Below are 16,106 nucleotides of genomic sequence, written 5' to 3'. Positions count from 1 at the left end.
AAGCCGCGGGAATCAAATGTAATAGACTGCGGATCTTCGTGCGAAATAAAAATTGTTCGAGTCGATCGTACCGACTGAAAGTTAGGTGAAAATGCATTTTCTCTTTTGCTAATCTTGAAAATTCGAAAATAACGCAACAATGTAAGTATTTGACTTATTCATTTCCAAAAATGCATAACATCCATAGTCTATCAAACTGCACAAATTCTGCAAAATAAAATTTGTCCGCATTAATTGCCAAGACACAGAAGACCCATAGACATTCATTTTTTCTTTCTTGATCGCATCGGCATTTTTAAATTCTTTAAACGTGACAATATTTTGTGTAATTGTCTAGGACCAACTTTCTTCAAACAAATTGTACCTGGGAGCAATAATAGAAATGTATTACGTATCGAAATGATCGTCTGGCAGAAACTAGTTCCCATTTTAATCTAATTCTTGTGGTCGCCGAGCTGGCAGCGAACACGTTAAATTAGTTCGCACCAGGCAGAAATCCGAATTTTCGTTAGTTCACGGATCAACGCGAAAATCTCGGCGAAAGCCGGGATCAAGAACAGAAACTAATGAGACAATGATGTTCCCGGAGCCAGTTAGAATGTAATATACGGACGAGTTCGTGTTTACTGGTTTCCACTGACCTCAGACACGCTGGCGCTTCGATAAAATACATTTTCAGCTACGCGTTGTCCCATTTATCCCGCCTGCACATTTATCCGAGCGAGGTGTCCCCGTCGCCATTAATCTTCCGCGATAGAAATTCACGATGCACAGCCGATAATACTTTCGCGCGCAAGATCGGCTAGCTGAATTGATTGATTGTGGCGATCTCGTGCTCTTCAACGTTGTAACGTCCTTCAACGTTACAATGCTCTTTAACGTTACAATGATCGTCGCGTTAGTAATGTCCCGATAATGTGGAAACTTCGCGACCGAAAGGTCGCTTATATCGTTCGCAGACTGAGCGATACATCTACGCTAGTGTATTGGTGATACAATACTGATCGCGAATGCTGGTACTGAATGCAACATTTACCAACACATTCGTGACATTTTTCTGATTAAAATGAGTCCAAACACGATACTGTTTGAATCACATTTACTCGCATAATTCGCGATATTGTGGGATCTTGATTATGCGAACTAATCAGCGGAGAACATGAGTATTCGAATGATAGATTAGTTATTTAGATACAGTGTTAGATCAAGTATGTGAATCACTTTAAATTGAAGCTGTTTGAACCGCGTTAAGTAAAGAATTTAGATATCACTGGTTCGCATAACCGGGGTTGCATCACAATTATCAGGTAACCAAGTGATCATGTTCGGAACTGTGCCGTGTTTAGACTTGTTTTAATCAGAAAAATGTCACGATCATGTTGGTAAAGGTTTTGTAAAGAAACAATGAAGAATAAGAAAGTTACGTTATTGGATTAGTATAGTTTTTGATCGGATTTGTGAAAGCATTTGAAAGAGTACTCACTTATTTCTGCACGACGTGTGTGTGTGTGTGTCTGTCGATTTTCCACGGGACTGAGACGGGAAACGTGTAGCAAATAGAAGCGGAAGAGCCGGAAGATCTCTATAAATACGTCTGATTCGCGAACGTCATGGGAGCTATGTTCATGCACCGGAAGCGCGGCTCTTGTGGAACGGACATAACGCGAATCCTTGTGTTCTGGTTTGTGTGGCTATAATAAACCTCGACACGCCGACATTTCATTTGCGAGTTCAATTAAAGAATTGATTAGATATAGAGACTGTGCTGCCACGTCATTCAACACGTTAATAATGAAATTGCTCTCGTTTCGATATACTTTCCAGTAAAAATTGTTCTCGTCACTTCCATCGGGAACCGCGCGATAAAAGAGATAAGAAACGTCACGGATATCACCGAAGTCGAACGTCTCCGTGTCGAACGGAATTTATCCCGTAGACATGCGTCGCAGAAAAAATTTTCCGAACGCATTCGTGCACGTGAAGTTATGCTCAGAGGAACAATAGCGAGCGAGAACGCGTGACAAAAGCCACATAACCGATCCGATAAACGCGCGTTTCTTTTTCGAGAAAAATGAATTAAAAGCAGCTGTGACCTCGTCTTCAAAACGAGGGGAAAAATGTTTCGCTGATGATGGCTGTTCTCGTTCGAGGATCCGGAATCCTGTTTCCGGTTTGCTTATCGAGGGAAGCGTTTCGTAATTGGATTATTATAAATCACCGAGTATCTTCGAAAAAGAAAAATATAATCCTCGAGGAGATTACGAGTATCTCGAGAAACGAGTCGCTGAGGGGATCGTTGAAGATAAATGAAGGTACGAGAGATCCTTTAGTTAACCTGTCCGTAATTATTAGGATACTCATGTTCAGTGAAAGCTCACTAGTCCCCACGACATTACATCGGATAATTGTTCATTAATATTTTACACACTAAGGTACACGCATACAATTTAAATTAACCATCACGAACTGAGTAGCTAGACGGTTCCATTAAAATACTGGATCAAAATCAAATAAATCTTCAGCTACACAATTTTGTTTCGCCATTCACATTTCGAGGTATAATAAATCTATTGTCCAAGGTCAGTGGACCCAACCCTCTCCATCCAACTCCCCCGCACAACCCCCGTTCGACCGTCGCGCACGATTTACAGTCCGGACCCTCGGGATCCGATTGGTTTTGCCCTAGCAGCTACAAAACGATCTCGAGAATCCTAATGTTTCACGATTCGACCGGTTCGCGTGACTGCAAAAAGTGCTTTCCAGACAAGGACGCATCCAGCACACTATCGTCTAACAATGTTTACACCGAGGGTCACGAATGTCGCCTTGAAACGCAGCCCGGAAGAAGGGCACTTCCGCTCGGTAGGAGCTCGTTGGTTCCCTCAGCATTCGCTTTGGCGACGATTCGCGATACTTGGAACCTCTCCAAAGCTGTGCGTCCTTCAACTCGATGCCCCGTTCCATTCGCGAGGAAGTTATCCTATTCTTCCACGATCGGCTGCGCCAGAAAGATAACGGACAGGGAATCTCGACGGAGAAATGCTCGCTGTCTGTCCTCCGAGGACAACTCCTGCAAAAAGAAACAATCCGAGTCGGACTGCCCCGATAAGGTGCAACAGTGTTCACGAGATCAGTCGCCGAAGTGTCCTCCCTCGAATATTGCGCCACCTGATCCCGAGCCCACGGATCCTTGCGCGACTCCTGTCAGCGATCCTTGTTGCACACCGGAACCCGAGCCCTTCAAGTATCGTTCACCTTGTCTGAATATGGACGAATATTGCTACGAGATAGGTAAAATTTGAATAGACAAAGTTGGTCCTAGACTGTGGATCGTTCTGCAAAATATAGTACTTTTTGAAAGTTTAATCATGATATTTGTCACTCTTTTCTGATTGAAACGAGCCCAAACACGACGCCATTCGGATCTCATTTGCTTGTTTAATCCAGGATAGAAGAAAACCTCGACTATCCGAACTAACCAAATCGTAGAACCGAGTCGTGAATTAAACCGGCAAACATGGTCCGAATTACGCCATGTTTGGACTCGTTTTAATCAGAAGAATGCCACAAATATATTTTGGCAGAAGTCTCAAAAGCCACAAAGCCACTTCTCATTCTCGAATGACACATCGCTGTCGAGTAACTTGATAAATAGCAACGAGTCATTGTATGTACGTAACGACAAACACAGCTGGTCGAGATATAATTTATTGATGACCGAAACTGATAATACTTAAAAGGAAATTGTTTACGCCTCGACAGTGTGTCTTACATTTCGCAGAACGCGTTCACCTTCTTCCTCAATTGTATGAAAGATGCGCCTTGGAAAGTTTCTTGGAAAACTTTTTGGGTCAGACAGATAAAGTGCGTCACGTGTTATCACCGATTCTCCCGATACCTAATCGATAATTTGACTGTTACGCTGTCTCCCCGGAGGCGTTTTTCCCTTTGTCCTACTCCCGGCCTGCATGAAACAGTTGAATAACGTAGATAAACGATGCACGCAGATAGCGTATCAGATAAAAAGCCTTTCAGAAGAATTGCCTGTAGAGAGACAGCGAAAGATGCTTCAGTCCTCGCGAGTCTAACAATACGGGTGCGTGGTCTTTCATGAGCGTAGACACCTCCCAGGAAAAGCTTTGGAAGTATCTGGTCCTTTTCGTCGCTTTCCCGGTGCTGGCCGTCGCGTCCGCCCTCATTTTGTCGAACGTGAACCGCAAGAACAAGCAGCCGAGGCAGGAATTCGTTGATGTCCCGTATTTGCGGCGGATAAACAAGGTGTGCCATTTTTGCCATTCTCATGCGCTACCTACCTACTCGTAAGTTAACCCCACCCACCCACGCTGACGAATTCACTGAAATTCGTCCCGCAAAATTAGGCACGGTACTTATTTTCTGCAATGAACATCGAAAATGTGACGTTCGTAGCAACATTTGGTACAGTAATAGTTTTTAATCGCGAAGTTTAAGTTCGAAACTGATGAAACAAACATTTCACCGTAGAAAATCAAAATTCCTCGGAATTGAGTCCACATTTTACAAAAGTCACAGACGGTTTCTAATTATTCCCGTCTGGAAAGCGCAGGTTTTCCACCGACTCGTTTTCGCAACGCTGTCCGCGCGGAGTTAATCCATTTGCACGTCCCAGCGATCGATTAACGAAGTCTTACCGATTCGCCACGCCACGCTGCACCGTTGCCGCAAGAATTCCGCGCTTCCTTATCGCCTCTCCGTTTCCTCCACTCCAGTTTCCTCTATTTTTTTTTTTCTACGTTCTCATTCCGTTCGATGATATTACATTTTTTTTTCTCGGGATCGATCGGTCCCTTGTCCCTTAACCGAGTAATTTATAAATACGTTCTTTCGATAGCCTTTCCCATGGGGCGACGGCAAACACTCGCTCTTCCACAACCCCGTAAAAAATCCGATATCACCGCACGGGTACGAAGTCCCGGACCCATATGCAGCGGAGACCAGCGAAGGAAAAGGTTAACGCAACATGTATGACGTTCTAAATTCCGTTAGCATCTGCGAAATGTAAACGGAACAGTATTGTAAACTCACGGATCCTGTTTAACTTTCCATCGAATCGAACGTGCGTTGCTGGTACTTTTCATTTTGTTTTACGCTTGGATCTGAAAAACTGATCGCTGAATTATTTTTTGCTTTATTTTTTCGATTCCGATATAACAGGTCTCGCAGACTATAGTAGTTGAACGATCGTCACGTGGAAACTTTTCTGTAAATAAAATCACGTTGATGAGAGAATCATGACTTTGTGGTAATGCTAAAATTAGAATATCTGTGAAAATAAAGTAATCTACTAAAACTACATCGAACTTCGAATAAATCTCAAAGTTACGCGGAAAATCATACGTCGAAAATCAAAGATACATTTGAGGTGCGAGTATCTGTCGAAATTCACCGTCGAATAAATGGTGGTGCTGCCGCGAACTCTCGAATAAAAGTCAAAGATACTTTAAAACTCATTAGCTGTATCTTCGAATAAATTCTCTCAAATAAATTCTCACCGCTAGAGGCGTCGAATACGCGTAGCCGTTACTTCGAGATTCGGATGACCCACGGATGACAAATGAAAATCGTGAAAAGTACCTGACGGATAAACTGTGGTGAATACGTATCCGAGAAAAATGAGTTCGAATAAAAGATAACTTTCGGTTATTTGTAATCGAAATATTGAAATAATTTTTTGCCCAACTCTGCATACTGGTTAGGTTGCTGCCGCGTTAGTTTATGACGGCAGGTTAGAAATAGGCAAGTTTGGCGTACGACACCGATGACGTCTCCGAGACGTCATTTCAGGACAAGGAGTTAAACCCGCGGAAGGGAACTTGGCATCACGATTGCTGCCACGAGATACGAGCATCTGGAACTGTTCTCGAGACGTCGTTACAACGAAACAAGTGGTGTTGGGGGATCTAACGAGCCCGCTGTGTTATTACACCCTCTGCTTACCGAGAAGGCCAATAGCAGCTTGAACACGGCGACTCAAATAAACAGTTATCCTTCGTTTCTCGCGTTTCACATCGCAATTTCTGCTGTGTGTCCAAACTAACTGGGATCATCGAACTATCCGCCTTGTTTATTACTAGAATGTTGCGCAGTGAATGGAAACAATTTTTATTCTTTGCACAAAGCCTGTCTATTTATTACTGAAAGATGAATTTCACTGCTAATCGATTTGACCTGTGAACGGCTCGAGTAAGGAAGTTACTTGGATGACTCATTTATCAGGGACATCCTGTACAAGCAGATACTGATCATCTTTATCTTATGGGACATTGCGGAAGATGAAGAGGTTTCAATCACCGTAGCCGCGAAATAAGTGATTAGGCAAGAGGTTCAGAGGATCCTCGAGGCTGGAAGGTCAACGCTAGACGAGTACCGTCCCCGCTTCCCCTCGCCCGGAGAAATCTTTCGTTTTACGTCATGTGCATAAAGCCTAATGTGGTTTGACGTCACGACGACGTCTCTGTTGGCCGTCACGGATGGTTTCGAGAGTCCGTTCCTCTCTCGGAACCGCCGGAATCGGCCGCAAAACCGCCGTCTCTCTCGCCATCACGATTCCATAGCTGCGAGCCGTCTAATTAGCGGCCGAGCTTGAGTTCGGGTTAATTAAACGATACCCGCCCCGTCCAACAAGATCGCGGACAACGCCGGGGCACACCTCGATGCCAGAATCACGAAGCCTCCAAATGAGTTTGGCGACCTTCGCGTGTCCTTGACGACATTAATCTCGGATCACCCGAGATTCTTAACACGTCGCACAGTGGTCCCAATCCATGAATCTAATTCATCGATTGGGACCACTGTGGCGTCGGTTCATTTAAGACAGCTTCTCTGCGTCACGATTTCCGTTTCCTCGTAACTTTATGTCGAGTTTGTATTTTGATGCATTACCAAGTATTAAAGTATACATACAATATACACTGTCCTCTTTCTTCTGTGATATGATTAAGAATAAGCAGTCCTGATCGCTGTAGCCGTAAAGAAAATGGCACGGCAAAGAGTTAATACTCATCAAGGAGTAAAACGCTGCACCGAGTTTGCTTATGAACCAGGTCTTACCAGAGGTATCCCCGTTTTTCGTGAAACCATTGAGACACGTCCCAGAGGCATTTTCCTCGGGAGCAATATTTTGTTGGTCCCGGCGTTTGAGTCTTTTGTGCGAATCAAACCGCGCTTGTCTATTCATAAAAATGTCCCTTGTATCGCGCCCCGGCTCACAAAAGAGAGAACGGTATTTACCGTCCATCGAGCGACCCCCTCGCCGCTTTTGTGCCAAATCACAGGGAACGCCGTCGCTAACCTTCCGCAATCTCTCTGTCCTTTTGATAGGAGAATTTCATTCTTCTCTCTTGCCACCCGTAAATCGGCCCGAATTTCGTCGGCCCTGCTCGGTAACATTGTGGATTCAACATCGACGAATGGTAGAAAGAAAGAGTCGGAGGGAGAGAGAGAAACATTTATCCGGCAGGTTGTGCTCTCCGTTAATGTCAAAGGTCAGTTTTCTTCACTAGCGACGCATACGAGCGGCCGACCAGGTTGCCTCGATACAAATTTCAACGTAACCTCGCCCGTTCTACCTGTGCCATTTGCGTGAATGCATTTCACCTTGCCGCATCGGCGGCGTCTGATATCGCCGTTTCATCCTCCGGCACTCATCAAATTAAGCCTTGCACTTTGTACACTAACTGTGCTACTTTTTTTCTTCGTGCTCTTTTGAATAAGTATAGCCTCCGGTGTTGGTATTGCTGACAAGCTCGAAGTCCGCTTCGCATAGTCGCGACGCTCCCACGTTTCCAGACGTTCGGAAAAATCTGCGATCTTGCGCGCTATCGAAGCAACTCATCTGCAATACAAACGTGTTTTTCATTCGCGACATAGTTCTGGAAGATCTAATCGAACGAGTACTAGAATTTTCTTTCTCGCGGATCGTCTGATTAAAAAAACTTTTACAAAATCCTCAATATAGAGGCTTTACTCAGATTTGATTAAATCCCATTGCCTTACAATTTAATTCCGAGGTTTCAGATTAGAACGTACTGTTTCATTTCATCAGACGCTTAAAGTATGCCTCGATGGAGAATGAAATAATTTGGATTGCTTCGACGTCGTAGGATGAACAGTTAAAAATAATCAAGTTTGTCGTCCGATACCAATGAGATCGTCCTTGAGACGTAATTTTGTGGGCAATGGGTGAATAAATAATCTGCGGATTTTATGAAGTTATAAGTTCCATTTTGGTACGATCGATTTAGAAAATTTTGCATTAGAATCCTCATGCTGGTAATAAATAATAAAATCAGATGCTATTGTAAGATTTGAACTCCACTTTAGCACTCTGCGTTCCAGTTTCAATGAATTTTCCGTCCGACGGTAAGCGTGCCACGTCGTTTAAATAATTGAGACTCATGCGAGCAATAACTCGAATGGGACCGAATTATCTATTAACGAGCCCGGTCGTTTCTAATCTCACGCTACGCGCGCGTTAGAACCTAAAGAATTCAAATGATGCTCGCTATTTTTACTCGTCTAACGGCAATCCTCCCTCGGCCCTTGACAGGCGTCTTTCTCTCCTCTATAAAAAGATGATACTCGGAAGGGCGTTTGAAAGCGGTGTAGAGCGAGAATAAACAAGCCTCGTTCTTGCTCGTCCACTTCGGCGGTGAATGGAGTGTGCGGCTTTCCTGCCTGATCCTCGGCGAGGAAGAGTACCGGGTCACTCGAGACCCGAGGAACCATCCTTCAAGTAACAATGCTTCCTTTCACTCGAAAATCAGCGTCCTCTTGCTTCCTGCACCGAGAATATTCTTTAGAAACGGAAATACGAAGGTCGGTCAATGAGAAAGTTACCCCCGCCACTTCTAACTTTCGTTAGAAAAAAGGTATTTAGGTGTCGCTAGCTGATAACACATTTTTCTCGTTCCACGATGCATTAAAAATGCATTAAAACATGGTAAAAACGCATTCGAACATAGTAAAACTGCATTATGTATTTCTGTTAATTATAGAAGCATTAACTGATGAAAACTACACTGTCATTCTTCAACTAAAGAAAATTAAAAGAATTTTCTGTAAATATGCCTTCATTTAATATTGTAATATATTGTCCGATATAGCTGGAAAAAGTATAATTTTTCTGTGGCAACATCTGCTCCATATTTCATAAGGAGATACCATAATCAACAGACCTTACGACAACAACCCTGCGGTATTTGAAAGAAAAGCAACAACGTCAACATAAGCTAGAAAATACTGTATCACATTTCTCGCAATATCATGTTCATTTGAATATTACGTCGCCATTGAAAATCTATTAAAAAATTCTCGGCCATTAGTTCACAGTTAGTGAACATTTCAACCCTTTCAACCCTCGTAAATACTTTGAAATATTCTATTTCAAGAAATTAGTTGCATAGGCACTGGAGAGTGACAAATTTCTTAGAACAGAATATTCCCACTTTCAAACTACAGATTCTACTTAGCCCCGTTGGTAGTTAGCGCATGACCTAGCAGTGGCGAAAGGGTTAAAGTATTCAGCGGAAGATGCTGCAACGTATCCTCCGCTGTGCAAATGGTTGCATGCTATAAGGGGTTGCTTTCGAAGCGGCCTGAACGTGGCGAAAAGTCTCTTGTACCGAAGTATCTTGATAAAAAAGAATTGTACATAACCGGCACGTACTATTTTCATATAGAAATACAGAAATATTCAAATTCGATTTTCCCAAAAACGAAGCGCCAAGTGATAAAATGTTGTTCGTATTATTACTTAGATTTTGTGCCACCTGTTTCGAGACACCCAGTATATCTCAAGCCTAAAACATTTTTTACCGTTGTTTGGGTCGCGACGGTTCCCCCCGGCTCCCCCGTCGCGAGCCGCTACGGGGGGAAGCGTCGCACATTTTCCAGCGTGTGCGAGCCTATGTCGTAAAGAGAGAGCCGCCTCTCTCCGAGAGAGTCTCTCTCTCTCTGTGGTGTCGTGGCGCATCTGGTCTCGCGTCTTCTTGCTCGCTCGGGGGTTTTCGATCAATAGGCCAGGGAGGCGGCGGAGGCGGCTAACGGGCGGCCGTCCGTCCAGTGACGGCTTCGACGATTTGCATTGCTAATCGCCTGTAATTAAGAAGCTCATGGAATTACTTGAAATACTCCCGGCGACGCCTCCAGCGTCTTCATCCAACCGCTTCGACAACGTTATCCTTCGCGGAACCGGGCGAGATTTCGCTCGCGCTGCGAAACCACCTTCACGATCAGTGGATCAAGAATGTTACCAGTTTCTTCGTCTCATACCAAACGAAATATCGTTTTATTTCGTAATCGAGATTGTTATTCATATCTGAGAAGTTGAGGCTAGAAAGATTTCGTTCCCCGTAACTCGTTTCAGAATTTTTAGACTGACATGGTTTAGCAAACTCGGGGCACACTGGTCGTCATAATAGCTGTCCACCCCACTCCTCTCGGCTCAGGGTTGTGATGCAGAGTGGGGTGGACAGCTATTATGACCGTGACGTAACATCACACTTTTATGATTAGTCTGTGAATATTTATGGAAATTACAATTTCTATATTTTAACAATTAATATCAACAAGTCATATATAATCATCATAGGAAGATAGATATTTCACCTCTGCTAAAATTCGTAATTTTTTGTGGTCGATCCTTTAGCGCGAAAAATTTCTCCGACCTCACAGTTTGAAGTTATTGTACGTCTACGTATATTCTAAAGCTGAAGCATTGACAGCAGAAGAATAATTCGAAAGAAACGAACAACGGTAGATTCTGTTTGAAATCTTAATCGCGAGTCACGTCGGTTATCGCACGATAAGGGGTGGGTTAATTGAATATTTACCTGGACGCGGCCCGGAGAGAGGGCTCGCGCTCGACGGCTCCGGCCCTGGCTCAGGACCGCCGGGTCACGGGGGGCAGCAGGGGGCGCTCCGATTGGTCCAGCTCGATTTCGCGGGTTCGAGAAGTCGCGCGTGCTAACGGGCCCGCCAATCGGAGCGACCTCCAGGCCGTCAGTCAGTGGCCGCGCGTTGCCCACGTAACATCGTTGGATTTTCTGATTGTGCCTGCCCTGGGCGACTCAATAATCTTCTTTCTGCCTCGAAACCATCACCGGAACATCCTCCGTAACACTCTGCTCCCGTTTCTCCACTGAATCTTGCCCGGTGTCGCGTTACCTTGTCGCAGGTGTCATTCGGTTGACCCGTATGCCATGCCTCACGTACTGTCAGTTCATCTCGACACTCGGACGACGTGAGACGAGTGAGAAGTGCGAGAAGTTGTCTCCCTTTCTTCGGGGAGGCTGAAGTGACGTCTGAAAGATATGATATGGGACATTGGCTGTCAACGTCTCGGTAGATAATCGTTTCGGTGAACTGTTTCGTCGGCGTTGCCGGTCGCCGGTTTTCTTCCGGATCGAGATCGAGGTGCATCCAAGCTGCATGTAGGCTTCCCGCGGTTCGGCCGAAAGGTGTGGCGCGAAAAGCACACGGTGGACCAGAGGATAGGACGAGCTCGCCCGTCGCTTCGCCCCGTTTCCGTGACGCCCCAAGGTTAAGGAAACCCTTTACCTGTAAGTATGTCCATGACGTCGTCGAATTTGCGTCCAAAGTTCCCTGTCCGATTACCGCGAACGTAGAAGACCCGACCGCCCCTCGAGCCGCAGGAAATCTGTCAGCTGAGTCTACGCTGGAAACGATTGGCGCGGATCTGACAGGTTGCGGTCCAATAGGGGCACCCGGTCGACCGTTATGCTGGACCGTGCGAACCTGACTATTTTCAAATGCGATTCCAATGATCCTCGAACGTGCGCCACGGACATTAAACTCCAATGAAAGCTCTATTGGGATCCCACGGTTACAAATACGAATCGGAGATCGTGGATTCGCAGGTTAAGCTGGCCCGATTCCGTGAATTCCGATAGAATCGTGTGGTCTCCTCGATGTGAATACACTAGCCGTTGCACGGCTCGAAATGTATACGTATTGTTCCCGATGAAGTGGCCGTTCCAACTTTCAAGGACCGGGTTGGTAATTGCAATAAACCAGCAATTTCGTCCGCGTATTACCAACACAGCACAGGTGGGCATATAAATAAGTGGCTTACGCAACAATTTGTTTATTGCTGTACCGCGCCTCAAGGGAACAATAATTCGATTCTCGTCAGGCATTTATTATTCGCGGCCCGTAGATCGCTCGCGAATTCGACGGGAATCGGGCCTCAATTGATTTACGTCACGCATTATTATTACTATCGGCAAATTTATGCGCGACTCCTGGCCGCTCAAGATAACTTCCGGCTTCGACTACGTTATACGTTGATCCCATACTTTATTTTTTATTAAACAAATATTTTAATTTGCATATTTTAATTATGTGTATACAATTCGTAATTCATGCATCTAATTATATTAAACACAGAAATACGTGATTGAAGATGCAAATTAGATGCACGCAAAATCAACATTATCAGATACAAAAATGTGTAGCCAATTTAGTTGAGAAATCAGTATTTAGATAGTAAATATTTATTATTATCTAGAGCATATACATGATAAAAATAATATTTAATATTTATAAATAAACAGTTAACGCTGCCGGTGTGGAAATTACATAAATAAATTAGATGCATAATCGAGGGTACGGATGAGATACGTTTGTAAACAAATTAACGATGATGGTATAGTCTTGTTATTAATTAAGTATATAAATGAAACGCATACAAAATTTACGTTGCCAAATTCGAATTTCATGCATCAACGTGTACACTTGTTTTTATAATTATGCGGTATGTGGACGGATAGTAATGTTTATTTTTTATAAAAATGCAGCTGGCAAGAATGTTACGGTCTACTTGTTAAATGTTAATCGCATTACCGAAATCGATTAGAACATCATTATTAATGTCCACTGAACAGACCCGCGGTCGACCCCGAGCGGGGATTTGCGTGGAGCCGTGCGGTACAAACACAGCGATTCAGCATTTGATGTGCTTCAATTATAGACTGAGAAAAACTAGCAAGTCGATGGCTGAGGAAGGCCTATCTGTTCGCATAGCACGCGATCGTCCGTGTTTTTTTTTCTCACTGGCTATCTTCCCATCTAGTCGCAGATGAAAACATTGTTGTACCGTCCCTGCGAGCTGACAGTTATCGAACGATCATAGATCCTCTTATCAAACCTTTCCATCATAGAGCTGTATCATGGTCGATCATATTCTAACTCTGGCTTATTTTTTTGCAGGGCGGAGCTTATGGTACCATGAGGTTGCACGCTGAAGCGGAAGCAGCGACCTTGGGAACGACAAGAGCTTCTCCTCAGGTCGGCTAGAGGATAAACAACAACCGCAAAATGCTGATAAAGGAGTACCGGATACCGCTGCCTCTCACCGTGGAGGAATACCGAATCGCTCAACTGTACATGATAGCGGTAACGTCGATGAACAAGCCTGACTGATAACTGGACTGCGGATTTTTCTACGAAATAAAAATTGTCCAAGTCAATTGTAAGAAACCGGAGATGAAAATGTATTTTAATATGCCAATTTTAAATTCTACGTACCCATTGTTGTCACGAATGCATAAAATCCGCGGTCTACAAATTAGCTCGTACGAGGAGGAAGTCGTTCAACGCACAGATTGTTGAAACATCTATCTTCTTGCAGAAAAAGTCCCGGGAGGAGAGTCAAGGAGCAGGCAGCGGTGTCGAGATCATAGTGAACGAACCGTACAGCAACGGTCCAGGAGGAAACGGCCAGTACACACACAAGATCTACCACGTGGGCAGTCATCTTCCAGAATGGTTCAAGAGCCTGCTGCCCAGGTCGGCGTTGATCGTCAAAGAGGAAGCCTGGAATGCCTATCCTTACACGAAGACTCGTTACACCTGTCCTTTCGTGGAGAAATTCTCCATCGAGATTGAAACGTACTATTTCCCTGATAACGGCTATCAGGAGAATGTGTTCAAGCTCAGTGGCAGCGACCTGAGGAACAGAATCGTTGGTAGATACTTGTAGCTTGTGATTGAAAGATATAACGAAATACGTATTAAATTCCATAGATCATATTGTCAATATTATTAAATTTTAGATGTAATCGACATCGTTAAGGACCAGTACGTTGGTGATTATGTAAAAGAGGAAGATCCAAAGCTCTATGTGTCTCAAAAAACCGGAAGGGGACCGCTAACGGAATCATGGCTGGAGGACTATTGGGCAGACGTGAAAGTATATACAATTCTATTTGCGCGCAATCACTTTAAAATCAGCTGATCAGCTCAAATCACTCGATAGGAGACTATCTCTAGCTGATACGATATTTGTCGAGGTGACATTAAACGGTCAATCGACTCTTAGGTCGGGTTCACACGAGCGTTAAAAGCGGCGGAAGTTACGACGGACGTCGATGTTGACGCACGTTATTAATATACTGCGGATTTTATGTATTTATGGTAAAAACGAATAGGTCAAACACAAGATTGTAAAGACATGGTATTTTTTCCGAATCATGGTACGTTGCCGAAGTTGTACTTACATACGTTGCTCGCGCGACCGATGTAACGCAACGGTGCACGTTGTAATGTCCGTCGTAACGTCCGTCTAACTCGCAATATGAACGATACTGATACGCTAGGACTCTTGTTTAGGGAAAGCAACAGCCAACGCCGTCCGGGAAGTCTTTAATGTGCGCCTACAAACTTTGTCGCGTAGAGTTTCGTTACTGGGGCGTACAGACGAAGTTGGAAAAGTTTATCCACGATATAGGTCAGTATCGTATAATCACGCTTACTGTATTTTTCATATTCATTGATTTCACTGTTGCATGAACGTTAACCCTTTACACCCGAGTGGTGACACCAAGGCGCCATTGAAAATTGTTTTGTTATTATTAGCCTGCGGATTTGTATGCCAAATTGAAATTGTCTGCATCAATTGCAACTCACAGGAACTACATAGACATATATTTCATTTCATAATAACTCCATAGAGTTAGAAGCAGTACAACAGTATTTCTAGACGTTTTAAATGTTTTTACTGTTTTTGATCTACTCGTTCTTGTCGTGTATGCATAAAATCCGCTGTCTAGTGATGAACTTCGTACGTAAATCATGTACAGTGGAAATATTCTAGGTCAGAAGAAATGTTTTGGTTTTGGAGTTAAAACTGAACATGAAGAAGCGTTTGGCAATGCAGTCAATAGTACACTGAATATTTCCAGCTCTGCGGAAGACGATGGTGCGGGCGCACAAGCAAGCATGGGCCTGGCAAGACGAGTGGAACGGTTTGACGATGGAGGACATCCGGGAGATCGAGAAGCAAACTCAGCTGGCATTACAGAAGAGAATGGGCGCCGTGGACGGAGGCGAAGAGTCCACAGACGAGAACCAGGACAATGCAACATCCAACGCGACTCCTCAAGATTCAGAGCGGCAAGTTGCGGCTACCTTGGCGGCTACCCTCGGAAGCATCGAGAAGAACGAGGACCTTCAGAGCCCGCCGAGCATGAGGAAATCCTCCGACATAGGCATGTCGAACACGGCCGGCAGTTCCGAGGGTGAAATCAGTCCCGAAGACTCCCCAACCGAAGTACCTGAACTTAGGTAAAACTCGAAGTAAAATCAGAAATCTTTTTGCTTTGGTGGATGTCTATTAGGGTGGTTCTTAGCTATAAGGGACAACAAATTTTGTTTGGTCTTACCCCCATAAATTGTGACACTTGGCGAGAAATTAATGAAAGCAAATTTGGCACACATCATTTCCTCACCACTTGTCACAATTTAGGGGGCTAAGACCAGAAAAACTGGAAAGTCCAGAAATAAGGACCACCCTAATGTTTATCCGTCCCATGTCGTTACGATATTTACGGTGGTCATATCTGTTCCAGAAGCGCTCCTCCTGAGGACAAAGCGGATCCCATGAAATCATGGAAAAAGAACAAAGCGACGATTCACTCGCCTTCCTCGAACAAAAGTTTTGATATGCAGATTGCGAACTGGCGGATGGAGAGTATCGTTAGGGAATCCGAGTCTGGTAGCGAGGAAGAGTTCTTCGATTGTCAAGGTGAAATGTCCGTTCATCTTGT

The 16,106-nt window shown here is 44.2% G+C and overlaps 2 protein-coding genes and 1 long non-coding RNA gene across 12 annotated transcripts in view; all 3 read left to right on the top strand.

The window, feature by feature from the left end:
• Window positions 1-16,106, top strand: part of Rdgb (retinal degeneration B) — a 35,771-nt gene that overhangs the window by 7,394 nt on the left and 12,271 nt on the right. For 5 of the 10 annotated variants that reach the window (XR_013083184.1, XM_076798310.1, XM_076798309.1 and 2 more), the window contains exons 1-7: window positions 11,049-11,600; window positions 13,270-13,455; window positions 13,691-14,027; window positions 14,115-14,251; window positions 14,671-14,788; window positions 15,243-15,624; window positions 15,909-16,084. Coding sequence is in view for 9 of the 10 variants with exons in the window: in XM_076798310.1 (XP_076654425.1) it covers window positions 13,378-13,455; window positions 13,691-14,027; window positions 14,115-14,251; window positions 14,671-14,788; window positions 15,243-15,624; window positions 15,909-16,084 (1,228 nt within the window). In the remaining variant the exon portion in view is untranslated. Of the gene's footprint in view, window positions 1-11,047; window positions 11,601-13,269; window positions 13,456-13,690; window positions 14,028-14,114; window positions 14,252-14,670; window positions 14,789-15,242; window positions 15,625-15,908; window positions 16,085-16,106 lie in introns of those variants that run through there. The other 5 variants (XM_076798308.1, XM_076798305.1, XM_076798306.1 and 2 more) reach the window with 3 other exon arrangements.
• Window positions 439-3,086, top strand: LOC143359452 (uncharacterized). The gene is made up of 2 exons (XR_013083121.1): window positions 439-2,312; window positions 2,764-3,086. It is a non-coding gene; the product is annotated as an uncharacterized LOC143359452 (long non-coding RNA).
• Window positions 3,224-5,247, top strand: LOC143359459 (cytochrome c oxidase subunit 6A1, mitochondrial). The gene is made up of 2 exons (XM_076797390.1): window positions 3,224-4,278; window positions 4,871-5,247. Exons 1-2 carry the CDS (start codon window positions 4,111-4,113, stop codon window positions 4,991-4,993), a joined length of 291 nt encoding a protein of 96 aa, XP_076653505.1. The 5' UTR covers window positions 3,224-4,110; the 3' UTR covers window positions 4,994-5,247.

This window comes from Halictus rubicundus, chromosome 12, assembly GCF_050948215.1.
Source record: "Halictus rubicundus isolate RS-2024b chromosome 12, iyHalRubi1_principal, whole genome shotgun sequence".
Lineage (NCBI taxonomy): Eukaryota > Metazoa > Arthropoda > Insecta > Hymenoptera > Halictidae > Halictus > Halictus rubicundus.
Note: the sequence above shows the minus strand (reverse complement) of the source record. Positions and strands in the feature narration are given on the sequence as shown.

Excerpts from the sequence above, each read along its gene's own strand:
- LOC143359459 (XM_076797390.1), top strand. The coding sequence starts at position 4,111 with ATGAGCGTAGACACCTCCCAGGAAAAGCTTTGGAAGTATCTGGTCCTT. Across the intron at positions 4,279-4,870 it reads ATTTGCGGCGGATAAACAAG|CCTTTCCCATGGGGCGACGG; the intron begins GTGTGCCATTTT and ends TTCTTTCGATAG.